At 45.5% G+C, this 27,758-nt stretch overlaps 1 protein-coding gene across 3 annotated transcripts in view; it reads right to left on the reverse strand.

Annotated features, from left to right (window-relative positions):
* The window catches only part of Sulf1 (sulfatase 1), a 168,490-nt gene that overhangs the window by 18,931 nt on the left and 121,801 nt on the right, over nt 1–27,758 (reverse strand). For all 3 annotated transcript variants that reach the window (XM_038347546.1, XM_038347547.1, XM_038347548.2), the window contains 7 exons: nt 21,388–21,538; nt 20,124–20,299; nt 17,584–17,712; nt 17,247–17,303; nt 15,935–16,064; nt 3,268–3,484; nt 844–1,096 (listed from right to left, as the gene is read on the reverse strand). In XM_038347546.1, coding sequence (XP_038203474.1) covers nt 844–1,096; nt 3,268–3,484; nt 15,935–16,064; nt 17,247–17,303; nt 17,584–17,712; nt 20,124–20,299; nt 21,388–21,538 — 1,113 coding nt within the window. The remainder of the gene's footprint in view (nt 1–843; nt 1,097–3,267; nt 3,485–15,934; nt 16,065–17,246; nt 17,304–17,583; nt 17,713–20,123; nt 20,300–21,387; nt 21,539–27,758) is intronic.

Here is a 27,758-nt window from a genome sequence, read left to right on the forward strand (position 1 = left end):
TCTCCAGCCCCAAATCTAGGGATTGTTGCCAACTAGGTAAACATTCTCTCAACTGAGCTAGGTCCCTAGTCCCACACACCATTAAGTTTTAAAACAAAGTAACAATCCAGGAATAGAACCGGGTGGATATGGGGGTGTGACTCTAACAAGTCTAAATTCGGGGTGACTGGTACTCCATGGTGATGGCATTGGGGATAAAGTAAAGATATAATATATTTATTAAGGGAATATTTCTTTATCAAGAGAATAGATAAATTTGGGGAAAACCAAAGAGCCGTGTGAGTTTATTAAGTTATGGAAATAGTGTTTGTTTCTTGTCGGTAGGACTTCCTACTCTTTCTGTCTGCTCTTGTGAGGCAGGTCAGGTTTTTCTGTGTCTTACATACCCATTCCTAGCCCACAACCGCTTTCTAGAAGTTTCTTTGGGACCCATTGTCTTTCTTCAAGGTGTATTCAGTTCTGAGGCCTGATTCTTCAATGTTCTAAATTGGGGGGACCATGGAGCATGAAGCAGTCCCCAGCAGTCCCCAGAATTGTTTCCACCGATTTCCAGACAATTCTGTAGGTAACAACTTGGGGATAGAAACTTAACCGCTAAGTTAAGATATGGAAGACTTGCTCTGACTGGATTCCTGGACAATTATAATATGAAACGGAAACCCAAAGAACATTTTGAGGTTGCTGCTGGTTCTAGCTTCTCTCTGCTTCCCCGTGCCCCTTGTTGTGCAGACAAGCCTTTGAGCATTGCTGAGTGCTAGCTACTTTCCGCCAAGCCCACATGGTGACTGTATGAGGTGGAGGTAGCGCTGACCTCCACCCTGGGAACTACAGAAGCCGACTCACTTGTGTGTCACACGGACAGTGGTGGGCAGCCCCACCGCATCGTTGCTGTCTGCCAGCATCTCATTCCTGATGTCACCAGCAGCAGCCTGAGGGCTTCCCAGCCCCTGGCGGCCCTCATCGTGGCGCTTAGCAATGCTCCTCGGTGGTAACACTTGCAGCTCTTCTTCTTCCAGATTTATGTCGTATACTTCACCTTCAAATTCGACAGACAGGGACCGAGTCTGCCGGGTGTGCACAAATCTGGGCTTATATTCTGGAATGAGAGGAAAAGCCACAATACAGATTAGCTGGTGAGCGTGGCAGGGAAAACAGTATCATCCGTCGCCTTGGGGTCTTAGAGAGGGACAGCCAGGGCTGGCTGCATTGCTATAGGGCACCTTGGTACCTGGGACAGGTCTTGAAATCACAGGGGCAAAAGCAGGCTCTCTACTGGTTGTGTCCTGTGACAGATGTCACACTGCTATGGCCTCAGGCCCCTTCCCCATCAATCGCAGGCTATGTGGTTTCACATTCAGTTTTCAACATGAAAATGGCTCTATCTATGTTATGGCAGTTAACAAAGAGCTGTATGTTCCCCGTTTGTTATTTATAACGACTAGCTTTCCCTTAGCTTTAATTGTCCTTAGGATACTGTAGATCTATCTTGAATCCATAATCTTGAAATGCAGTATTGTCATAATGGTCCTTACATGAAAGAACTCATGAGACACCAAACATGAATTGGTGCGATCAGCCACGGTTTCAGAAGAGGGAACCGAAGCCCTGAGTTTTGCTTGCCTTTCCCTGGGTTCCAGAGCTGGGATGAGCGGTGTGAGCTTACATCTCACCACTTCCTTGGGCTGCCTTTTTGAGTGGACGAATGCCCTTAACACCTCGTGTTTACGCAAATACAGGGGGATGCTCTCAAAATAGTAAATCTGTGAATGCTTGCATTGGCCAGGTAACGTTTAAACACACACAACGAAGAGTAAGGGTCATTGTGCATCCAGACCATGGGACGTTACACTTCGTGCTCACTGGGTCCCGGAGGAGAGATTTAGCGTGTAAGTTCTGACCTTTGTTTACACACTCCTCTGGTCTTTTCTAAGTAAGAGAGAAGCCTGGCAGAGATGGGGCAACGGGAATTGTCAGCCTCCCTCCAGGGCAGACTGCTCAATGGTTCCCAGGTGAGGAGGTGGCCCCCATGACAGAGGATGACTTACACAGCCATCATGTCAGGGAAAGAGGAAACCCACTCCTGTTCTAGGTCACACGAGATTCCACACAGTGAGAACTTTCTGGAAGAAAAGAGTGCCCCTGTTACTAAGTGAGATGTTTGGGTCAGGGTGGTTGTGTTGGCAGTGATTTTCTTGTGTAGTTTGAATATGATCAGGCTCCTTCCAGGAAGAAAGACAAACCCATAACTCGGTGGGGTTTTGGGGGAGTGTTTTGAGACAGGATTTCTCCCTGTAGCCTTGACTGTTCTGGTACTCGTTTTGTAGATCAAGCTGTCCTCGAACTCAAATGGCGTGCACCACCACCGCTGGCCAACTCAGTGGTTCTGAACGTTTTTGGTTATGAACCTCTTTAAGAATTTGTGGGGGCAAAGAAAAAAATTGTGGAAGTGAATAATAGTCAAATTTGGATACAAATCAGGTATTTGTGATCCTAAAGTCCATTCTGTTCAGCACAAACTGTCCTATGATTTTCCTGAACGATTGGTGTCCAACTCTTGGACACGGGTTTAAAGATAACTTTCCTAACAGAAAAATCACCAGAGTTGAGTCACTTCCCACACATGCCAGTAGGTGGCACTAGACTCACACACTTCAATGGATGGCTGCCCGGTTCGTTGTTTTTGTTTTTCTGTAAATCTATAACCTCACAGTGCCAATCCGCTACCTGAGAGTTTTTTAGGATGGAAACTGTCAGCAGCAAATGTATGCTATGTTGAGATGAACTAATTTGATCATGCCAGCCAGCATGATAAGCAGTTTGACAACATTTAAAGGCAGAAATACAGTCTAAAACATGAAAAAATATACCTTTAAAAACTGCTCCTGTCTTTTCTTCTTAGGTTCAAACACACATGAACTGATACCTGAAGTTTAACTTTTGAAGCAACTTAAGGCAGACAGACATATCAGGGCATTACCATGAAGGTACAGTAAAACGGACCTAAGTCACCCACCCTGGTCCGGCAGACTACCCACTGCAGCTCTTTCTTTCATTCCTGCCGCTCTGCGGCCTGAGGGGATTTTCATTCTATGCTAAGTGAAAAATATTTGCAAAGTAAAATTTCTAACGCATCTTTACTATCTTACTTTAAACAGAACAATGATTTTGCTTCTATTCTGAAATCTAGCCACCAGTAACAAAATCTAAGTCGTGCAGGGAGTGGGAGGGTCTCAATAGAGCTTGCGCCTGCCACGAGGTATGGCTTACTTGGTGTTCCTTGGTTCCTCAGGAACTGCCTTTGATTCTTTCTCTGGCTTCTGCTGGATCGATAACCAGACTCCCTACAATGGCACTCTTTGTCTTTGTCGTGCAAGCCGCGAGAGTAGAGGTTGCGCGTGCTCTGACGGACGGTGAGCAGGTCGCTGGGTCCTTTACACTTGTGGATTCGAAGCTTGCCAGATGTGTCCTCGATGCATTGCCACTTCTGCAAAAGCGAGCGGGAAGCAGTTGGCGACGCTGAGCCAGGTGGTATTTATTAAGTACTCTAGCACTAGGGTCCCCCCCCCCCCCCCCCTGGCGATACCATTAAGGAGTATGAATGAAAAGGGACACGCTTTTAAGTGACCCCGCAGTAACTCTGCTCTCGGTCCCATTTCTTTTGGGGCAGGCACATACAGATGATAATGGAATCACTGGAAACCAGAACTGCCTCAGTGACACTAGAGCTGAACGCTGATAAATGAATCCTCCGCACCCAGACTAAACAGTCTTCAATGGAGCACGTTAAAGCCCTTAGTGTCCCAAGACACAGAGCCAGCTGTCAGGGCTGTTTCCACCGGGACCCGAAACTGCCCCATTTGTTCTGGAAAAACAAACTTGCCTGCTTTTGTTCTCTGCCTCTGGGTTTCTAAAGCGATCCTGGGCAGAGTGGCACGTGAGGAACACAGAAAGGAATTTAGTTTGAGGCCATTACAGGCACAGCCGACGTGGGGTACCCCAGACCTTGGCAAAGGGCAGTCTTTCTTTTGGTGTTCCTTATTCTACAAATCCTGCACGCCCACAGCATGCGGCGCACCCTAGGGGGGGAGGGAGTCTACCTTCCCAGAAAACGAAAACAGGAAGTCGCTCCCACAGCATGCGGCGCACCCCCCAGGGGGATGGAGTCCACCTTCCCAGAAAAAAAAAAGAAAAAAAAAGAAAAAAAAAAAAAGGAAAAAAAAAAAAACGCAGACGGGAGGTCACAGTGGGGCTCCTAGCTCCTGTTTTGTACAGGGCTATGGGACCGCTGCTGCAGGTTCAGGCTTCTCCTCACTCCCGAAGACCCCTCAGGAGCTCCACTCTGTGGGAAAGCCCTAAAATACTCATTGGTTAGCAGGGAGAATCCTGGCCTTCATCTGCGGTTGATCTATCAACCGAGTGAGTAGGGGTGGGCACCAGTACGGTTAAAGGTATCCTTCTCTCCCTCCCACATACAAGCACTGCCTGGGTACCATTATGTGTACTTCAATGCACAGGTTTCTGATTTACGGCCGGTGCCATCTACTTGTGCTCTAGAGAAGCATGCTGGCTGTGTCACGTATAATGCCAAATGCCTTAGAATAAGTTATGTCTAAAAAGGCCACCCACTCTAGCCCTGTCTATGGGAATCATGCATCTCCCACACGTCTCTGGTAAGGCAATCCCCTCGGGAGGTGTCTCAGAAGCAAAACTTTTAATGCGAGAACGGTAAAGTTTGGCCAAGGGACTTGATGGGGTTTGTTAGCGAATAAATGAAATGTGTCTAAAACGGTACCTCCACAGTGACAAGGGCCTTGCAGTCACCATTCGCTTTCTATCAAGGGAATTGCCTGTCTTTGGTATATGTTTAATTTTTAGAGCTGGACCCCAAGTATCTAGAGCTCACTCTATGGCTCCACTTTAGCCCTCAGTACTCCTGGGGTTGCCAGATGATCATGCCAAGCCATGTTAGGTTTGTCTTCTTTCAGCGCGTGCCTGGAATGCTTCAAAGGTTCAATATCTCCACACAGAAAAGGAGGTTGTCTAAGAGAATGCAACTTCCTGCCAAGTAAGCCACGAAAAGGCAGCACAACCCACGGCGATGTAAGAAGTAAGCTGCCGTAGGTTTAACTTAAAACGTGGGGGTTGGAGAGATGGCTCTGTGACTTGGTCCTTTCTGCTCTTCCGGAGGCCCGGGTTCAGTTTCCAGCACCCATATCAGGCAGGGCACTTCCCCCGCAACTCCAGTTCCAGGGAATCCGACACTCCCTGTACTCCTTGAGCACCAGGCGCAAGTGTGGTGCACATAAACTCACACAGACACCTTACACACCCTAAAATAAATCAGCAAATCTTTAGAGACAACTGAAGTCAGTCGATCCTGGTGACTGACGCCTGTAATCTCAACACTCAAGAAGCAGAGGCACGAGGATTGCTGTCTGGGGGCAGCCTGGATTGTAAGACTCTGTCTCAAGCACACAACCATAGGAAAATATAAAATCAATTTGTTCGGGTCCAAAGGAGCCATGCCACACGAGTGAGTCGGCACTTTGACTGCAACAACTCCTAAGTGATTCTAACGCGTCGTTCAAGGACCTGTTTGTAGCTGGAATCCACAGAGGAAACAGAAGGAGAGTTATGGAAGTCTCAGTAGCTCAGTAGTGCTTGAGTCTTTGTGAAGGATGCAAATATTTGGGTTGTATTGTGTGCAAGGGAAAAATGTGCCTAAAATGTGTGTGGATGCACTTGTCTCAAAATGATTCCGTAAGGGCAAAAACTGCGAACAGCCGTTTCCAAGTCAGGATGTGTGCTCTGTTTAAAAGAAACCAGCTTGCCCAACTCCCTCCCCAGTGAGTGGACAAACTGTTGAGTTTTAGCTTCAGAGTCCATTCCAAGTGAAGCGAACCCACCGGTTTCCAGGCAGGATTCTATGGCACTCAGAGGAGACACCACGGAACCTGAGAAAGTGTTGTATGTGTGCAAGACAGAAAAAGAGAGAGACCCAAAAGAAGTTCTGTGAGAGACCCCCCCAAAAGTTCTGAGAGACTCAAAAGAAGTTCACAGAAGCTGAAAGACATCCTCACTAGGAAATAACTATACATCATATAGGATTCTTGTTGATGAGTACGCCCAAGACATTTCACAGTTTGAAGATTTGGGGGTGGTGATTCAGTGTGTCTGTATATTTCTGTTTCTGTCTTAAACCTAAATGGCTTACGATGCAGCCACCTACCTGGATAACATCCACAGGCAGCATTTGCAATGCCTGAGGCCTATAGAAGCAGGAGTGGGCAGTGACACCCTTCACAACCAAATGTAACCCTGAACGGTACTCCAGCATCAGCCACACAGAAAAACGGGGCTGATGATTCTTTTCCTAAAAACCAAGGTCCCAATTCACACCCTCTCTGATACAAACAACAATCACTTCTGAAGCTTGGTCTCAGCTGCAGGGATCAAGGGATGTTCCCGCCTCAGCCTCCTGTAATGGGGGCTGCTGGTTTGTACCACCATGCATGGCCAAATAATTCCTGCAGGACTCTAGGGCTGTGGTGCAAGCTTCCTAATGTTCTTGGCCACAGCATATAAGAGGTTTCCTACCTTTTTTTTCTTTTTTCAGCTCAGAAGAGCTGATAGTACAAGTAGATTCTTGTGGGACGCAAAGGTGTGCGTAGAATTTCCAGTGACCGCCTGTTTGGAATCTAACCCATTTTGCCATCAGCCAAATTCCTTGTGGATTTCCTGTGAAAAAGGAATGGGAGTGCCCTCCGGAGGCATCTGTTTAAGAATCCTGGTGTCTGGTACTATCTCTGGAGCAGACAATGATTCACACAAGACCAAATAGACACACATATCTGCATGTGTTGAATGCTCGTGCGTGAGTACACACTTCCACACACGCATGCACCCCACAGCAAGTACTTGCATCCACACACACAGCTGGCTAAGGCAATAGTCCTTGACAAAAGTGGCAATTATCTTTCCCAGGAAGGAAGAAGCCACAGACCCCTCTGCCTAGTGTAATTAGCTGGAGGCTCAGGCAATCTTCTCAAGGCAAGCATACTAGGAATTTCAATGAAACATCACCACCTGAGTGCCTCTTACGATGACAGCTTTTTATGACTGTGCAATAAAGCCTTGAAGCCGCTGCTGTTAGCATGGCGGCTTCACCGGGTGAGTTTATACATAGGTGGAAACAGAGGCAGAGAGCTTTTCAAAGGACTGTTCTGAAATTAAAACTGCAAGCTCTTCAATGGTCAAAACAAGAGAAGGCGTGTGCCTCCCAGCTCTTCTGTGAGGCTCAACTTGAATTGGGCGGAGGCACCTGCTGATGGGAAGTGGAGTCTGCTGTGTTCATTCAACAAGCACCCTGCAGAAGCATGGCTGTCCCTGGTTGGCTTTGATCGAATCCTGAGGCTCCCGAGCAAATCAATTCATGGCTCTATCCACCTGTGTGCAACACACACCATTCACCACCCGCACAGATCATTTCCCCTGCTTTCTGGAATTACAATTCTCATTCTGCTCTCTGAATGTTAAGTTTGTGTCCATAACTTGCCATACACTCCTCCCTCAAAGGGTTCTGGATACCGTCAGCGAGGTGCTGGATGAAATTATTTGGGGAACCTCTTCAGTTGTTTTAGCCTTCCCAACAACCCTGACTTGGAATTAGGGACAAGGACCACGTGTCATGTTTCCAAATGGTCCCCCAAAGTTCTCTCAGTGGAGAATCGTCATGTGTGCGGTCTTTTGGTTGTTTCCGCCTGCCTGTGTATAAACAGCACCAATGAAGAAGGCGGGGTCAATTACTTTCTTGTGCACAGGACCCAAGAATACCACGTGTAGCTAAGACTCATAGAATGGAGCCAAGTGAGGAAAACCTCCTGTGCCTTTTGAAACATTTTCATTCTTTACCATCAACACTGCTGAGTGCTTGCTTGAAGCTAGGAGCTGGTTACATGAATTTATTCCTGGAATTCTTACAACTTACCCAATGTGTTGTCCCTGCTCCTTCACCAAAGCAGGAAATGTTACTGATAGCTGGGCTTAGGAAGGGTTTTATTTACATATTAGAGTAGCTTGACAGAAAGCATTGCCTTATATGTTAGAGAAGCTGGGAGTTCCACAGAATCTGCTTCTCAGTTCTCAGGAGCCCTGATCAAGGCTGCAAGCCAGGGAGCTGGGTGGGGCAGGAGTATTAGTGGAGACGCACAGCCCAGGGACAGCCTCCCTGTGAAGGCGCTCGGCTCAGCGAATGCTGGAGTTATCGCAGCTCTTCCTGCACTCTGATGTGTTATTCCTAACAGGTGGAAGTGATGTGAACTTGAAACACAGCAGCCATCTTTAAATAGACAGAACTATTGGGTGGGGTGTCTGAATACCTCGATTTTAATTATTCTTTGCTCCTAACTCTAGGCCTTTGAGCAAACAACATAACCTCAGTTTTCTTCCAGACTCTGCATCTGGTAAAATAATACCTCACTGTCTTAGTCCTAAAGATGTGTTCTAAAAATTATTGAATGCTTTGGGTTCTAAAGAGAAGATGTGGTACGTGAGCCCAGGCCAGTGCTATAGAAGTTGCTTTTTAAAAGTGTGTACCTAGTCACTAGACAACCTATTCTCTGGCTATAAATTCTGGAATATAGCAGCTTTATTTGTTTTTTGTTTTCAAGACAGGGTTTCTCTGTAGCTTTGGAGCCTGTCTTGGAACTAGCTCTTCTAGACCAGGATGGCCTTGAACTCACAGAGATCCACCTGCCTCTGCCTCCTGGGTCCTGGGATTAAAGCCTGTGCCACCACTGCACAGCTATTCTTATTTAATGACTGACTTTCTTATTTTTAGTTTATTTAATGTATGTGTGTGTATGTATGTATACACATGCCATAGAACTTGTGTGGAAGTCAGAGGATAATTTGCAGGAGCTAATGGTCCCCTTCTACCACATGGGTTTCCGAGACAACTCAGGTTGCCAGGCAGGGCATCAAGTACTTTCACTCATTGTGCCCTCTCACTGGCTCATGTATATTTTTAAAAGACCAGGCTTTAATGTGCACCCCAGTGTGGTGGCTTGAATGTAATTGACCCCCATAAGCCCATAGTGGGTGGCACTCTTAGGAGGTGTGGCTTTGTTGAAGTAGGCATGGGCTTACTGGAGGAAGTTTGGAGATTTCATAAATGCTCAAGATACCACTTAGTGTCTCAGTTCACTTCCTGTTGTCTGTGCAAGATGTAGAACTCTCAGCTCCTCTCCAGTGCCATGTCTGCTTGCATGCTGCCATGTCCCACCATGATGATAATGGACTGAACCTCTTAACTGTAAGCCACCCAATTAAATATTTGCCTTTATAAGAGCTGCTGTGGTCATGGTGTCTCTTCAAATTAATATGTACCCCCAGAATATCTTGGACTCAAGTATGATCTTCCTCCCTCAGGCTCCCAAAGGCTAGTGCTATGTGGGGGTGGGCTATTGGCCCAGAGGGATTTGTTGCTTTGATCCACACACATCTGGGTTTGAACGTAGACTTCCAGTTCTGTTTTGGTCCACTGACTTCTCCTTCTGAGCCTCGGTCTCTCTGTCTATAAATTAAGTATGGAATGCCTACCACAATAGTTTGCCATGTGGTGGCTCTGGGTACTTCTTTCTGGACTAACCACTGGGTGAGCATCGTGGTCCCTTCCATCTGGCTGCATATATCCCTCAGATGGCACAGGATGCTGTGCTTCACACCTCAGTATATACTTATTTGATTAAGAAGCAAACAAACAAAAAATGGGCTTCAGTTTCCTTTTTCAAATGTCTGCTGTATTTCAGGGATTAGACAAAAGCTCAGTTTTATATACACAAGCTAATTCTCAAAGTGTGTCTTCTTTTGTGTCACAGTATAGGTCAAATCATGTTCTCTGCAATGGAATCGCTGTGTAGTAGTTCTAGGATGATCTGATTAACTTTCTGCCAGTGTCAGCATCCGAAAACCAGATGTGCACTGAAATTTTCAAACTCAGTGTTGGGGAGAAGGGCCATATAAATGTCTCTTTCCAAACTATGACTTAGTTCAAGCCAGTGCAAAATTTTCTCACAAGAGTGACCTAGAGTTTTGCTTAGGAGATTCAGCTCCTGTTTTCTTGAGATGAGGTGAGATGGATGGAGGAAGGGAAGAGGTAGAAAGGAAGGAGAAAGAAACAGAAAAGAGAAATTTCAGTGTGGACAACCATCTGCATAAGGCAATGCCAAATGTGGGGGACAGAACAGTTCTGGCACCAGGTCAAACAGAACAGTGGACAGACAAACAGCTGGAAGCATTTGGGAAGTGCTTGTTGTGAGCCAACACATCAATCTGGGTGCTTGATTACACAAAAGTCCATGTGACCTTCATAGTGACCTCTGTGGCCGGCATGGCTATGTCCACACAAGGGATGAAGGAACTCAGACAGTGCACTTAAGTAACTTTCCCAAGGATGTGTAGACAGCAGTGCACTCCCAAGGCTCCGAAGTGTGACCAGAAGAAGCATATTGGCCTGGCTCAGGGTATGAAACTTTACGTGGGCCTCAGGTGAGAGAAGAGCATTTGGGGAGGCAGAGGCGATAACTTATGTGCAGTTGAGAAAGAGGGGTGAGCGGGTTTGGAAGCCAGAGGAAGCTGATGAAACTAAGCTATCCGGGGTGTGATGGGATGTGATGGATATGGTACATGTTAGGATGTGATGGTATGGTACACGTTGATCAGGGTGGGGCCACCTGACACAGCTTATGAGTAAAGAGGTGTCCCCTGACATTTCTGTCCCTGGCCTTGGCGGAACAAACACACAGAAGCAAATCATCTGAGCAGATGCAGACTGCTCAGACGTGACTTCCATGTAAGCTGGAGATGTTGGGCAGCCAGGAGAGAAGCTGAGTGGTCTCAGCCTTGTATGGACAAGGCACAGAGCAGTAAGCAGAAGTTCCACTTCCAGTGATCATTTGACCCAAGGCGACATCACAACCCGGCTGTGAATCTAACCAGAGTCCAGGGGCTTCCTGGAAATAAAGTGTTGCTTTCTGGCAAACTAACAAACCCAGCCAAATCCTATTGGTAAATGTCCTTTTATTCATGCCCAACAGTTAGCTGCAGTGTGAGAGGGACAGACAGACAGACAGAAGAGCAAGCATTGGGTGAGGACACGGACTTCATTCAGAGCAGAGCAGTTATGTACTCAGCAAACGAATCCCAGTTTCCTCACAATCTTGGCAGCTGTCTGGATGCTGGGGGCCTCGGAGAGTTTTTAGCACACCCCCAACTTCGTATATATAAAACAGTGGAAAGGCAAACTGAATTGCAAAGATGCTGGGATTCAACAACTCAATGAAAAGACATGAGATTGGCTCTCCTAAAACCAGAGCAAGCTGTGAAGTATCAGAAAATGACCAGAGCCTCTCTCCTTTGTGTGGCTTCTACTTAAGGAAGCAATGTCTCTACCTAGAGGACAAACAGGAAAAGCAACTGCCCAATAAGGCTCACTCGACATTCGTGCTCCTCGACTTTGCCTGCTCAGAAGACTCTTCCAGAAGCTTGAAAGAGAGACCTGACAACTAACCATCTCTTTCCTCAGAGGCATGGATTTAATTTGTCTGGGTGGACCTGTGCATTGGCTTTTGCTTCTCCAATGCAGTCAGGACTGAGAGCCATGGCCCAAGGTGGAGTTTTAGAAGGAGAGTCTACTACCTCAGGCTGTTGTAGAGACAGTTACCAGAGAGGGACACCAGGTTAGAAGTGAAGAGATGTAAATTAGCTTCAGTTTACTGAATCAAAACTTCCTCGGTAGTAAAATGATCTCATTCAACTAGGAAATTTCTAAGTTTCCTTTAACTTTGGTGTTGTCTTGTTTTTTGTTTGGTGTTTTCACCACTAGTAAAAACAAACCGAAATCACAAGGGCTGGGGCCTGTGATGGAGCATGTTTGTGAAGGGGACCCTTGGGATGCTTAGGTAGAAGAACAGAGTTCAAGGTTAGCCTGGACTACATATGGGCACCTTGTTTCAAGAACAAACAGAGCAACAAACTAACCCAGAAATCTCCCAGATGCCTGGTGTTACCCATATACATTGTATCTGTCTGCTCTGTGGGCAGAAGGTACATTGATAGCTGCCAAAGCTTTCCCAGGTGAGAGCAATGTGCAGCAAGAACTCGGCATCACGTTTCGATTTTACACAAGCCTGTAAGTGTGCTCACGTGGTAGTTGTATGTGTGCATACAAATGTGCTTGGGGCAGAATTCCTAACTGAGAGGGTGGTGGGAATTCACACTTTGTCTTGGATTAATGCAGAAACGTGGAAGCAATGCAAACACATATGTCCGCGTTGTCACAATGAATCCCTGCTGGTGGTTGTGTGCACACAGTCAAGGAGTCATGCCAAATGTCTGGGACTCCAGCCCGGTTTTATCCCCTGTTGGCTTCATAGGAATCCAAGCAACAGGTAAGACTGACGGCGACAACAGCTTCACCGGGGAGAAACTGCTCCCAGTCCCTCCTCCCACGATATTCATAAGAGAGCACTTGCTCTTCACAATTCAGAGGTTGACTTCCTCTAGTCTAGAGACAGAAAGGCTGAGACCTGGGAGAATTTAAATGGCTTGTTCAGGACACAGGACTAGGAGGCAGCGGCTACTCTATCTAGCCAAACCTCTTAAGCTCCAGCCTTTTTTTTCTTTAATTATGTTGCTCCATGCACTCATCATAGCTCCCTGGGTGACCAGGTAAGGATAGATACTCACTCTGGGGGCTGGGATGATGAGCAGAGAGCTGATATTGCTGAGTTTTCTTCAGCACCGCACAAAATGTCAGACCAGAGGGTGAAGGCTGGTGACCTTGGCAAGGGGAGGGCACTGGCCAAATACAAAGCCAAGGATCCAGAGTGGATGCCGGGTTGGTAGTGCATGTGCCTAGCATGCGTGAAGCCCCTGGGCTCACTATCCAGTATTAGAAATAAATAAATGGCTCCAAACTAGTCAGCTAGCCTGAACTGTCTCCTGAGCTGTCATGCCAGTCCCAAACCAAACAACCTTCTTATTCTGGACTCTTTCTCTTAAGAAAGATAATCTGCAAAAAGATAATCTCCAGCGTAGCTGGATATAAAAGCAAATGGGAGGAGATAAGGACTCTGCCCAGCTAAGAGAATCTCTACGGGAAGAAGTTTACCATTGAGGCATAGCCTGATTCTTTGTTCATTAGTTCAGGTGCTTCTGAGAGGGGCTAGCTCTAACATTTTCAAACACCCCGGTGAGGAAATCTAAGTTCAGGCTGTTCCACACGGAAAAAACCAACAGGGGAATGTTCTAGAGAGACTGCCAGAAAATCATTTCACGGGAACAAATTAAGTTTGGGAAACTATGAAAAAAACAAAATTAGGTTTTTAATATTGTTAATGGGCAGCATGAAAGTGTGAGGATTTGCCAAAATAACATGATTGTATTTATACTCAATTTGCCCTCTAGGACACAGATGGAAGTTTCGGCACAAGCCATAATAAGAAATTTCCACAACAGTATATTGAAAGTGGGTAAGCAGCATGCCTCATTTCAAAATCCACATCTTGCTCATCACGCAGAGGGCTCAGATCCTAATGAGATTAGCAATCTGCAGAAGATACACTAGTGAGAATTTCCAACTCCTGAACAAAGTGCCTTAGCCCATTGAGCTAACCATCCGGGATCTACAGAAGAATCCTGAGGTTGCCCTCATAACAATACCTAAGAGTGTCCTTGTGAGATATTGAGACGTTGAATTAAAACATGATGAATAGGTCTAAGCTTTTCTGTGAATCACTTGAAAACTAAGGCTGATTAGACAAATATACAAGTATTATTTTATCCCTTGGGCCCCTTTTCCTCCCCAACCTTTTATCCTTCAAAGAAACTCTGAAAACAAGAAAAGTGAGAGGCAAGCAAGTTGGGATCAAGTTGTTGATCATAACATTGCATTTCGCCTACTGGGGACCTTTTAGTAAGACCACAATGAATGAGGCCATTTGATAATAACTAAGTGGTCGATTTCTCGTGCTTAATATCTTTAGATAAAGTTGGCTAACTATGTGGATCTCTATGATTCAGAGAAGTTTGTAATTAAAAAGAAATTACCCTAGGATTTCCCAGAATGTGGAAGGGAGAGACAGGCGAATCTCTTTGAGTTTGAAGCCAGCCTGGTCAACAGAGATAGTTCCAGGACAGTCAAGACTACAGAGAAACCCTGTCTTGAAAATACCAAAATATAAAAAACAAAAAATAGAAACAAACAAGCAAAAAACCCCTTTCTTTAGTTAAGGTAATTTATCTTGGAGAGCAGCAAGTGACTTTGTTTATTTGTTTAGGTTTATTTCTGTTACCTTTAATTATGTGCGTATATATGAGTCTGTGTGTGCGCATATGCATCTGAGTGTAGGCATCTAACTTAGGAGGCCAAAGGTAGCATATCCCCTTGGAACTGCCCTGTACGGGTGCTGGGAACTGAACTTGGGTCTTCTGAAAGAACAGTATGTACCCTTAATTGCCACGCCATTTCTCCAACCCGTTGTTCTGTGTTTTCTTATTTAGATAATTCCTCTGAGATACTAGATTTGTCATCAAACTAGCCATCTGTTTATAAGATGGAGATTCCCGTGCCTATAGACGACAAGATGCACAAGTTCCAGTCAGTAGGCATACACAAACATCACACACTGAGCCTGTAGGAGCCAGAAGCCTAGGGACAGTTGTATCTGTCCTTCTCTTCCTTCAACCACCCTCCCTCCCTCCCTCCTTCCCTCCCTCCCTCCTTTTTTCTTTCCTTCCTTCCTCTCTCCCTCCTTCTTTCCTTCCTTCCTTCCTCCCTCCCTCCCTCCTTCCTTCCTCCCTCCCTCCTTCCTTCCTCCCTCCCTCCTTCCTTCCTTCCTTCCTTCCTCTCTCTTTTTTTTCTTTTGCCATTCCATTGGAACATGGAATTTTCCTTTAGTCTGTATAGATTTCCTTTTATTTGGCACAGTTTCCAACCAAAGAGTTTTTAAAATTATTGGTGGCCTCATGTCCCCACTTTTCTTCTTTTTCTTCTTTCTTTCTCTATGTCTTTCATTTCTGAGAAATGAAAAATTCCAGGGCATGAATGCCTGGTTGGCCTGGAATTCCTGTAGACCAGATTGGCTTGGAACTCACAGAGATTCACCTGCTTCTGTCTCCAGAGTGATGAGATTAAAGGTATGTGCCACTGTGCCCAGCCCAATTTTCTTTTATGTGGTGTTAATTCATTGTATAGAGTTTTCCGTTCTCACTGATAACAGATGATATGTTGGCCAAGATTAAATGTCATAATCACAGCTGATATCAAAAAATTTGTGAGCACTGTGTGGTAGTGGCGCACGCTTTTAATCTTAACACTTGAGAGGCAGAGACAGGCGGATCTCAGTGGGTTCAAGGCCAGCCTGATCTACAAAGCAAATTCCAGGACATCCAGTGCTGTTTCACAGAGAAACACTGTCTTGAAAAACCATTTTTTTTTTCTTTTTTGTGAGTTAAAAGTGAACATATAGACTGTTTTTCTTTCCCAGTTTTGGTACAGATCCCATCATGCACCCTGGTTAGATGACCTCTTGCTTCTGTTTAGGACGGAAAGGTTCCATCCTGTCACTGCTCAGCAGCCATCTCCATCTCGAGTATGTGATCTTTAGAACACAGCTAGATGGCCCACTCTGATGGTGCCGGTGCCCTTTGGCACAGAAATCCCTCCAAGAGCCATCTTTGTTAACCAGAGGGGCCTGGCTAGTGATGAGAAGGCCGGGCATGGCCAGTCGACAGTCCTGGAGGGGCAGGGCTGTTACTGCGTTTTTCCCTCATAGCCCTATGGAAGCTTTAGTGATACACAGATGCCTGAAACTTGTTTATCTTAAGAGGTGGGGAGCCCAGGAGGGGCGGAGAAAACAGCCGCTGCACTCACCTGCCCAGGCTGCTCACACGCTGTCTGGTATCTGGCCTGCTGGCACAGTTCCTTGACCCTCTCATATTTGGGCAAGTGGTTTGACTGTTGGATATTCTTGCTGGCTTCCTCCTTCTTTCGTAAAAATTTCCTTTGACAGAAAGAGGAAAGCATCTTACTGGAGAAGCACCCCATCACCTTCCCGAGTCCCTCGTGCCCTCCTTCCCCTGTCAGCAGCTCCTCATTCCTTCAGACAAGAGGGTGCAGATGCTGCTGCCATCTGAGGGAGCCCAACAGACAAGTGGGGTCCTGTGAAGATGCAGAATCAGCAGAGGAACAACCACTCTCTAGGAAAGCATTGTTTCCAAACACAGCTCTGGATAAATACTCAGGGTTTGCCGGCTGGCCTGCGGTGGTGCACACGCCTTTAATCCCAGCACTAGGGAGGCAGAGGCAGGCGGATCTTTGAGAGTTCCATGCCAGCCTGGTCTACAGAGAGAATTCCAGGATAGCCAGGGCTACACAGAGAAACCCTGTCTCAAAAAACCAAACAAAACCATCCAACCAAACAAAAACCCTCCAGGTTCTCTTTGTAAATAAACAACTACATCAATGCTTCCCCCCCCCCCCCGCTCTCAAATTTACACAAAGAGAAGAACAAAGCAATGTATATCACAAACAGATACCTCAGAAGTAACTATGGCAACAATTACAGTGGCAATAATGCATAGGAGTTAATAGAAATGTATATAAGTCAATAGTTCCTTATGAAAAGAACATAAGGAAAAAGGCATATGGAGCAGGGTACAGGCAAGGCTGATTGGAGACTGTGTCAGACAGTCAGTTGACTTGCTAAGAATCCAGGCTGAGAAGCGCCACCATGAATCTACACCCACGTAGAGGTTGCATTCCACCTTAGGGCAATTTGCTCTTTAGGATTCTACTGTAGTGATCGTGCCTGCTAACTGGCAGGGAAGAGACAGTTATTCAGACTATGGGGTTAGGGCCATGGCTCAGCAGGCAAGTGCTCGCTGAGCGTGACTGACAGCTGGGCTTGCTCTCCAGAACCTATGATGAGAGAGAACCGACTCTTGAAACTTGGCCTTTGGTCTTCCTAAATGTGCCATGCATGGGTAACATGGGCGCACACACACGCACACGCACATGCACACACGCACTTATAAATAAAGTAAAATAGTAAAGTCAAACGTGCAATGGGGTTTGTGAAATCTGCATGCTTAGCAAACCAAAATAAGAAGGGGAAAAATGCCCAACAGGTTAGAGCTTCCCACTAGAACCGGTTCCCAGAAGCACCCCAGGAACCAATAATTACCCTCTTTCCACTAGGAATGTATCACGCCAAATCTTGGCCTTCTTGTTTGTTCGAAACCTGAAAACAAAATAATAATATTTACTGTTAGCATCTGGATGTTTTCCCAAGTGGATCTGTGCTAACAGTTTATTTAAAGAAACGCCTCCCACTTCCCACAGACCATGACTGCATTGGCATCAATGCACAATTCACAAACAGCCGAGAAGGGCTGAGTTTGTAGGACTCCTCATGGGGAAAACTTGTTTTACCTCCATGGTTTTCAGCACTGGCTGGCTTTGGGTACCAGCGGGAACATGGTGTGCTTGGGAGCTGGCTGGGAGGAGACATGCGGACACACCTGTTACCTGGCTTCTCCAGGTCTAGAAGTTTGAGGACGGACTTGCCATCCACATCAGGAGGAGTGTCAAGCCCTGCGATATCCAGGATGGTAGGGGCGAGATCGATGTTCAGAACAATCTGTGGGACTCTGGAAAGAGACAAATGGCTCCAGGCTAGATCTAAAGGACGGCGACAGAGATGCTTTTTTTCACAGCCTTGGCTCATTGATCTTTGAGCCTCCCCTCCCTTCCATCTGTTCCCCAAGGGAGGGATGAGTGGTAGGACAGCAATGGCACTGCAGGTTTTCAATGGGGTCAGGGCTGAAGAGATGTCCCCTAACCACTGTGTCTTGAATACACAGCCAGGCAAGATGTGTATTGGTACCTGGTGCTTTTAATTCTTTCATTATTATGTTTTCAATTTTTTATTATTTTATGTGCACTGGTGTTTTGCCTACATGCAGGTCTGTTCGAGGGTGGAAGTAGAATTATAGACAGTTGTCAGCTGTCATGTGGGTGGTGGGAATTGAACCCGGGTCCTTCGGAAGAGCAGCCAGTCTCTTAACCTCTAAGCCGTCTCTCTAGCCCCTCATTATTTTTAACTGTGTGTGTGTGTGTGTGTGTGTGTGTGTGTGTGCACGAGCGCATGCGTGTGGGTATGTGCACGTGAGGTGTCTACAGAGGCCAGAGGTGTTGATTCTGTGGAGCTGGAGTCATAGGCATTTATGGGCTGTCTGATATGGGTGCTGGCAAATGAAATGGGCTTCTCTACAAGAACAGTGAAAGCTCTTAACTATGGAGCCATCTTTCCAACGCCATGGCACGTGTGTGTGTGTGTGTGTGTGTGTGTGTGTGTGTGTGTGAGTGTGTGCGTGCGCGCATGTGCGCGCGCACGCGCGTGTGTGAAGATATTCTTCTAAAATGTGATATTCCAGAACTCCTCTTGAAATAAGCTGTGAAGTAAATATTGTAAGAAACCACACAGTTTTTAGTTTGCCTTATGACTGAGACCTTAAATGTACAAAGCTAACTACATATGACTATACCCAGACGGTTTCTAATAGATTTTCAAAATCAATTTTAAGTTAGCATACAAAGAATGAATCTCATTATGACATTTTGATATTACATTCCTGATTTCCCTACCCTTACCCCTTTTTGCTCTTGTTGGCATTCAAATAGTCTCTTGTTTGCTTTCATGTAACATATATTCCATTTTCTCTTTCCTTGTAGTGATTTTTTTGTTTGTTTTGTTTTTTGAGACAGGGTTTCTCTGTGTAGTTCTGGCTGTTCTGGAACTAGCTCTGTAGACCAGGCTGGCCTTGAACTCACAGAGGTTTGCCTGCCTCTTCATCCCAAGTGCTGGGATAAAGGAATGCACCACCACCACCAGGCTTGTCTTTTGGTTTTGGTGGTGTTGTTATACTTTTTTCCCCCACAGCCAAGCACTAGGCAAAGCCGGGGAACCATGCAGAACAAGGGGAGGAAGGATTGTAGGAACCAGAGGGGTCAGGACACTAGGAGAACATGGTTCACAGAATCAATCAAGCAGGGCTCAAAAGGGCTCACAGTGACAAACATTGAGCCTGTATGGGTCTGAACCAGCCCCTCTGCATATACCATATGATTGTGTAGCTGAGTGCTCTCGTGGAACTCACAGCAGTGGGAGTGTGTGTGGTGTATCTCTGACTTTTTATTTTGTCTGCTCTTGTGACCCTTTTTCTCCTACTGGTTGCCTCATACAACCTTGAGATGAGGTTTTGTGCCTAATCTTATGGCATCTTGTTATGTGGTTTTGGATGATAACCCTTGGAGGCCTGCTTTTTTTCTGAAAGGTAATGGAGAAGCAGTGAGTGTGGGGTAGAAGGGAAGGTGCATGCTGGGAGGACTGGAGGGAGGGGACACTTTGGTCAGGATGCATTGTATAAGAAAGGAATAGATAAATAGGAAAAAAGATGGAAAAAACTATAGGAAGGTTCTCTCTGCCCGTATGGCTTCTTGGTTTTGCCTGAGTCCATGGGTAGATAGATACTGTTTGGAATTCTAATTCCAATTTTGTCTTTTGCCACTTCCATAATTCTCCACACATATGATCTCAGTTTACTACAAAGCAAGTTAATATGGTAGGCAAGGGGCATGGGCACCTGTGTCTGTGAGGAGGACATCGGCAGAGAAAGGGATACAGGGCTTGTCTCAGTGACGGAAACAACTCATTTAAGTCTCTTTGCTCTTAAAATAAAACCAGGCATTTAGACTCTGGATTAAAAGCTAAGAAGATGACATTGGGCTTTATAAAAAGTGACAGTGAATCTCTGATTCAAAGAGGGATGGTGTTCTTCAAGAGCACACACTGGCCATATACACAGGGCAAAAGGACATGGCCTTTTTTCAGATTGAGAGAATCAGTCACTGATCCTTTAAATAGTATAGTTGAGTTACAAGGTGGCAGGGAAGGTACATTGCCAACACCTATGTCTTTCTTCTTTGGTTCTGGATGGAAAGAAACCAGACACTGAGATTAGGATCTGAATTATCTTAGATGCTGCAAAGAAATACGTACATGGACCCTGGTTCTATGCTTGGCCCACGAATAAAGAAAGGCACACGGATGTCAAAGTCATATGGCATGGATTTCCCCTTGACTAGTCCGAACTGTCCGATGTGGTACCCGTGGTCAGCAGTGTAGATGATGTAAGTGTTGTCCAGCTCTCCCGTCTCCACCAGCATGTTGTACAGCTGCAACAGAGTGCAAGACAAGTCAGACCCAAGTGTTGCATGGGCGGTGACACGCCACAGCCTTGCCACAGCTTCCCCCCAGGGACCCGGCTAGTGTAGAAGTCACAGAGCTCCACCTGCCTCTGCCTCCCAAGTGCTGAGATTAAAGATGTGCCCCCACCACGCCTGACTCCCGTCATTTTTCAAAAGCCAAGAGTTGCTTTAGTAAGGCTGCAAACAGGGATACCATGTACATTTTAAAATACTTCTGATCCCGGTGGGGAAATATCCCACACTACAGTCAAAAACCTTTTTTAATTTTTTTTAATCTAGCATATTCTGTTTACACAATTTGCTTCCTGTTTGCTAAAGAAGCAAACAACGAAACAAAGTCATAAACAGCCTATCCCAACAAACTCTCTGGATTTCACTTTGAAAAATCTATGACTAAAGCAAAGTTGAACTCCATCACTTTCATTTAATCCTTATCCTTTATTTCATCCTTTACTTAATTTATAAGTGTAGAGAAGACCCAATCTGGGCAGACTCAGTCTTTCTTATAAAGCCAGAAAGCAGCCAGAAGGTGGTGGCATACACCTTTAATCCCAGCACTCGAGACAGAGGCAGATGGATCTCTGTGAGTTCAAGACGAGCCTGGTCTACAAAGTGAGTTCCAGGACAGCCAAAATCCAGAAAACATATCATACTTAATTTCCATTTTTGTACTGCCAAGGTTGACTCGAGTTGGTTGGCTGCTGTTTGCATTAGGGAGGGGCCTTGCTTTTACTCTCACCCCAAGCATCGCCAGTCTCTACTGCGTTATATTAAATCTGCTTTACTCACTGACATGATTTGTTTAATTTCTGAAAGCTTTTAAGGGTTTTATGGACCCTGATTTATAATATTTTAATTTTTCAGTTCTTTGTTACTGACGCCTTAAGAAGCAGACTCAAAGAAAGAGGACAAGGGGACAGGGCTGAGGATGTCACTGAACACACGTGTCTCTCCCTTAACACAACGTTACAAAGGCTGGATCGACTCGAACGGACCTATGGGAGGAAGTTAGATGAAAACCTGCAGCTGAGGGTGGAGGGAAGAGGTGGCCTTACCCTCTCTACAGAGTCGTCCACTGACATCAGGGTCTGCAGTCGTTTGCGCTGGAGGACATTGGTGAACTCCATGTGGATGGGCAGCATGGGGCCCGTGTACTGCATGATCCAGTGTTTGTCCATGTTCGGTGCATAATTATAGCTTGGAGTGCTGAAAACATGCAGAAAGCAGTTTTATCACATACACATTTTTACAAAAGCTTAGCCATTTGGGGAAGCATTTCAAGCTAAAGGTTGTGAAAGAATCACTTCTGAGAGAGAATTTAGTCACTGCTAAAGTATTTTTCTCTCTAGCATCATGAGATCTCTTTGAGTTCTGAGACTGTCTGTAGCCTTCACCATCCCAAGCAGTACACATCCTCTGTAGGGATGTAAATTCAAGCCGATGATACTCTGACTGAGCATGCGATTAATGCAAGCTCAGCTGGGTTCCGTGGATAAAATGTGTGAGCAGCACATGGTGATGAGGATGGTTGTTTCAGGTTTACAGATAAAATGAAAATGCAGGATGTTCCTGCTAGCTCATGAAATGTCTATTGCTAATGAGCCTAATAAATACAGTCACCAGCAATCTATGTGGGTTGATGCTGACTTACAATTTTAACACATTAATCTTTAAGATAATCTTATCGACCACTTGTACACCTTCAAGAGATTTGCTTGTTCTTCATGGTGTATATTAAAACTGTTAATTCAGTTGTATTTGCTGGAACTATAGCCAAGACTATGTCTGCAATTTACACATTTGTCAATAGAATACTTGCTTCGTAGAGAAATCAGTAGGGGTAGGGCACAAGGGTTTTGTTAACTATAGAGAAGTGGGTCCTTTTGCTGTAGAATAGACCTGTTCACACCTACATACAATGGGTCACAGAGATTAGTGGCATCAGTTACACAGCCCTGGGGACTCAAAATGGTCCTGTTAAAGTCTTCCTTGATTCCCGTAGATGCTACCATCTCAGGCATCTGAAGCACAGGCCTGTTAGCAAGATACTTTTGTGTTTGTTTGGCTCTGTTTTTGTTTTCCCAGACAAGGTTTCCCTGTATATCCCTGACTGTCCTGGAACCCACTTGGTAGACCAGGCTGGCCTTGAACTCAGAGATCCGCCTGCTCTGCCTTCCGAGTGCTGTGGATAAAGCAGTGTGCCACCACTGCCTAGCGTTAGCAAGATTCTTATACCGAGACACTATTACTCATTCGTTCAAACCTGCTCTTCACAGGCTATTAAAGCTCACAGAAGGTGGATTTACTGTAAAGTATTATGCAACTTATATATATATATATATATATGTATATATATATTTTAACTAATTTGATTGTCTCAGTTCTTTTGGTTAACAGGTTTACTGTCCTTAATAATCTACTACTATTTTATAGATGAGGAAACCAAGGCGGGCAAATAATTTGCAAAGTTTAGCAAAGATGTGGAATTAAGTCTGGATTTTCGTAGTTCACATACTTCAACAACATGAACAAAGGGATGAGCAAGGGGCGCTCTCTCAGTCTGAGAGTTTTTAAGCACAGATTTCCAAACAGCCAGTTGCACAGAGAAAGCACCATCTGTATTGAGTGGGGGGTCTGTTTCCCTGTCTCTGTTTTGGGAGTAGAAGTCTAGAGTTGAAAGACTATAGACAAGGAAGTCTGAAGTGGAGTCTGGAAACAGTCAGGTGCATGTAGGAGACCTCAGCGAGTACCACACTGAACTAGTAACACTATGAACCTCCCACAGGACACTTGCATGGTTGTGCTCGGGGATGCTCTTGTGCACACTGAGCCACAGAAAGGCCACCTGTCTTTCACGTTTTCTCCTGCCAGGAGGGTCGCAGCGCCCATTCACACTGTTGAAAGTCTGACGTGACAGCAAGCATCAGCTTGTTACCGGTAACTATCATACTCCCTAATTAGGCTCTGAAGACACCATCCCCAAAGTACTAACGATGCTTGGTAGAGAACATGAGTTCCCACTAAAGGGACAAGACAGCCTAAGCGTGAAAGGGGACAGTCTGCTTGTACATCTGTGAAGGGCTGAGGGGCATTCCTCTAAGACTGGAGAACAGAGCTTGCGAGTTTCCTCCACAGGTCAGTAAGCACATTCTTTTCATGTAAATGTCTGGGTTGAAACAATCCTCTAATATTAAACGGCAGATTCTCTGAGCTTTATCTGCCATGCTTTTCAAGAGAAATTTCCATCCCTTCTTTTTTTTCCCTTTCTGAGACTCTGTCAAAAAGAAACTTTCAGTATCAATGTTTGCTCCAGATGATTCTGGAACCAACTGGTCCAGAGTTTTGACCTGGAAGGAGTCCTCCTTTCTAGAAATGGGTCACAGTGGGAAGCGGGCACCGGCAAGGACTGAAGTCTGCCTTTCTCATTGTCTATGCAGAAGGGCGCGTTACAAACAGGATTAGACTTAGAAGCTGAGAAGGGCAGAGGGGCTTTAAAATCCCCATGCAAGGGTTTTGCACCCATGGGGGGGGGTATGAGGTCAGAGAAAGACAGCATATTGGTCATGAAAGGTCTCCTAGCCATTTACCAATTGTGGTCCGAAAGGGAATACAGCTGTAAGAGATTACACAGGGGTTCTGTATAATACGTATCGTCCCCTCACTGCCTTTGATGTTAGGTCGGCTTAATTTAAAAATAAATCTAGTTCACTTTTTTTTAAAAAAACCACAAAACCTCAACGCAAATAAAAATTACAATAGGGAACCGACATGCAGGCTCACAGTGGGCAAATTACATCTTCCACCAGCTACCTTGATGTGCTCAGGGCAGCCCCACCTCACTTTGAGGAGCCGGGAAGCTTGCAGCAAATTACAAGCCTCAAATAGGACTCCCGGATTTACCGAATGACATATGTTAAATCTGGCTTATATTAAAAGGGAGAGTTCAGGGCCTGTTGTCAAAGCTGTCCACCCCTCTCCCTGTAGTTTTCTGACTTTCTCAATATGGGAGATGACCTCTAGCTTGGAGGATGACATTCCAGGTGGGATCCCAGCGGGTAGCAGGGATCTGGGGCACACATTTGCTTTTTAAAGGAAGGCAGACAGCCACTGCTCCCCCGAGTCTCCAAACAACAGCTGTTCAGGGACCTGCAGGTGGAGGGTCCGGATTGCTGGGATTGACAACGTTGTGGAAAAGTGATCTTTTGCCAAAGACTGTGTTTGCCCCCTGCTGAGGTCTGCCAAATTCCTTGAAGATGCAGCCTTCTGTCCATCCCCCCCCCCCCCCCGCCCCAGTGATAATTAAGGCTTGCTTGCCTAAGGACTGACTTCAACTTACTCAAAGAGGGTCTGGAGCTGCCGCAGGGACAGCTTCACTAGGAGAAGTGGAGAACTCCTTAAAACAAGAAAACTGTTGTCTGTAAAGCTTGGGAGTCAGATATAATTCTTTGTTCCAATTTTGCAATGTGCTACTATATGATTCTGGACAGTTCTTTTTTTGGGGGGCGTGGGGGTGATGCCTCAGGTTCTTCATTTATACAATGGGAATAATAACTTTGCAGAACTTCTTGTGAGGGTTGGCAGATTTTTGTGACTATTGAACACTGCTTCTGGGATCCCATTCTACTCTTGCTTACAGGTAGCCAGGCTAGTTCACTAGGGTGTCCTGCTCAGTAGCTCAAGTAGTAGCTCAAGGCTACTGTTCTGTGTCTGTGGTGTTTGTTACACTGACCCAAGCTCCCAAACAGAGGTCCCAAACCCCAGGTGTTACCAAAGCCCAGCTGTTACAAGATCAGGCTGGCAAAGTTTTCCCTATCAAAAGGGAATCCTCCCACTTTTAGCCTTTTACCCAATTTAAAGTGTTCTGTTTCCTGCTAAGGAACTTCCCACCCATCTGCCTATAGATTTAAGCTGCAAATACAGAGCAACACCCTAGTAAGCCCGTTGGATGGATCACAGAAAAGTGTGAAATACTGATTATCACTTTAAAGTCAAGAGGACAAAGGGTCAGATCACCATTTTTGAGTTTCTGATCCTTCAAAACAAAAAAACAAGCCCGGAATCTATTTCAGAGGGGCCACTGTCTCAGATGGCCAGGCTGGTGAAAATTTCTGCCTGCAAAATGAGCGTTTCAAGCAAGGTAGATCTGTGGATCTCAGAAACACATCTGTAGCTCCCCACAGGCTATTCCTGGCTATATTTGCCTGAAAAGGACTCCCTGCCCTGCATGCTTTTTTCCCCTGGTCTTACTTTTTTGGGTTTCTAGCTTGGGACAGCATCACCCGCTTGGCCGCACACAAGTTCAGTCTGCCAATTTTCCTTGGGGTTTGAGTCACTTTCCAGTGTCACTGGCTGGCAAAAGTAGGACAAAGGGTTCTGAAAAATCAGCGATGCCACCTTTCTCTTTGGGTGGGTAGGTATTTTAAAAAGAATGATCCTTAGTAGCCAACAAATGGCTTCAAGAAATACATGTGTTGTATATTAAATCCATATTGGGGAGTTGCGAACCGCGTGGTTCCTTTTAAATATTGATGGCCTGTGTCGTCGGTCCGGTGAAAACATCTTTCTTTTGTTGATGTGTTGAACATCTGTGTTCTTTATTTGTTTTCTAGTCGCAAACATCAAGAGAAAAGGTCACTGACAGAAGTGGCAAGTCAGGTCCCACTGCTCAGCGGACCCGCTCTACAGAAGTGGCAAGTACGTCTCAGTGCTCAGCGCAGCCCGCTCTACAGAAGTGGCAAGTCAGGTCTCACTGCTCTGTGCAGCCGCTCTACAGGCTTAGGACACACTTGCTGCATCACATTGTAACCTTTATACCCACGCTCCCAAGCCATGCCATCTTCAATTTCATTAAAATTGAATCTACTTTAATTGACTTTCTGGAGAAACGCCCCACCTGACTTCAGATATCTTTAGGCAGATAACATTTGAACACATGCAGAGTAAGACCAAATGATCTTGACTGTAGGCATACAATAAAAAGAGAGAATCGTTTAATGATGCTGGAAATGCCAATTGGAATTATGCAAATATCTGAGATCCACTCTGACACTCACTGTGGCTGTGCCGCGAATTGTGACATGGCCTGGTATAGTGGGAGGAGCAAGTGGGACAAGGAAAACTGGCACCTAATGCCAGCTTTGCCCCAAACCCGTCCTGTGTCCCGAACAAAGCCATTTAGGCTTTCATTCAAATGAACACATGGGACTTCATTTTTTTTTAATTTAAAAAATTATGGAACCAAGAGACTTGCTAGATGCTCTGTGAACTCTTGAAGAATCCTAGCGCTATGTTAAAAATATTTTCATGTCAGCTAGCTGGTGAGGTCAACATTATTCATTTGGTAAACAGGATTTAATTTTACAACTAGATGAGGAGCCAAGCTCCTCACCCTAGGAGCTAACGAGAGAGGCTTTTGTCTCTGAGTTGGGGCAAAGCTGCTGAGGCAGGATCCATAGTGGAATTTGGGCATACAGGGGTTCATCATAAAGTGGAAAGAATGGAGTAGGTTTATAGAAAAGGAAACAAGTCTGCCCAAATTGGAAATTTATGTGGAGTATTGAAAAATTTTCATCTTCATAAGTATAACTTTTAATATTTTTGTAAAAGGGATAAAAATACAGATTCTTGTTAAGTCAAAACATTTTATAAAGATTCGTTGTATATGTATATGTGTGCTTGTGTGTGGTATGTGCCCATGACTGCAGGTGCCCTCATCAGAGGCCAGGAGGGAAATTGAATGCCCTGGAGCTGGAGTTACAGGCAGTTCCTGGACTTGGGTGCTGGCTCCTCTGAGAAAAGCAATAGGGCCACTTAACTGCTGAGCCTTTCTTTCTCCAGCCCCAAGAGGAGACAATTCTTTACTGCTCCAATTAGCAGCTCCACACTCCCACACTCCTGTCTCTGTGTGTGTGAAGTACGAAAGAAAAACCTACTGAAACAAAACAATTAAAAAACAGTCTCCAGAGTTGATGGGCCACAGTGGGTGGCAGGGGCGCATTATCACAGGGCATGGGGAGCATGAGGCCTGAAGTATTTCCTGAAAGCTTAGGAGAGGCTCTGCCATAGTGAAGGGCTTCGTGGTAAGAGTTTTATGTGGATTTCCTTGTTGGAGCTTTTCTTGAATTTTTTGGAGGCCAAGACAGGCCGAGCTACTGTCTGATTAAACAGGACCCCCATGTGAACAAGGGAGAGATAATCCGCTCCTATTCTTAGTTGGGAGGCATAACCTCTACCCTCGGTTTGTAAAGCCAGTGTGCTGGTTTTGAATGGGCCCCTCTCTTTGTCAGAGAAGCAAACACCATGGAAACTTGATCCACTCTCCCCAGTGTAAGAGGGTCAGACAGCCACAGCCCAGGGCTGCATGAAAGGGAACGGGTGATGTTTGGCCACCTAGGAAGACCTGAAGCAAAACGTCCACATGACTAGC

This window comes from Arvicola amphibius, chromosome 11 (genome assembly GCF_903992535.2).
Source record: "Arvicola amphibius chromosome 11, mArvAmp1.2, whole genome shotgun sequence".
Taxonomy (NCBI): Eukaryota; Metazoa; Chordata; class Mammalia; order Rodentia; family Cricetidae; genus Arvicola; species Arvicola amphibius.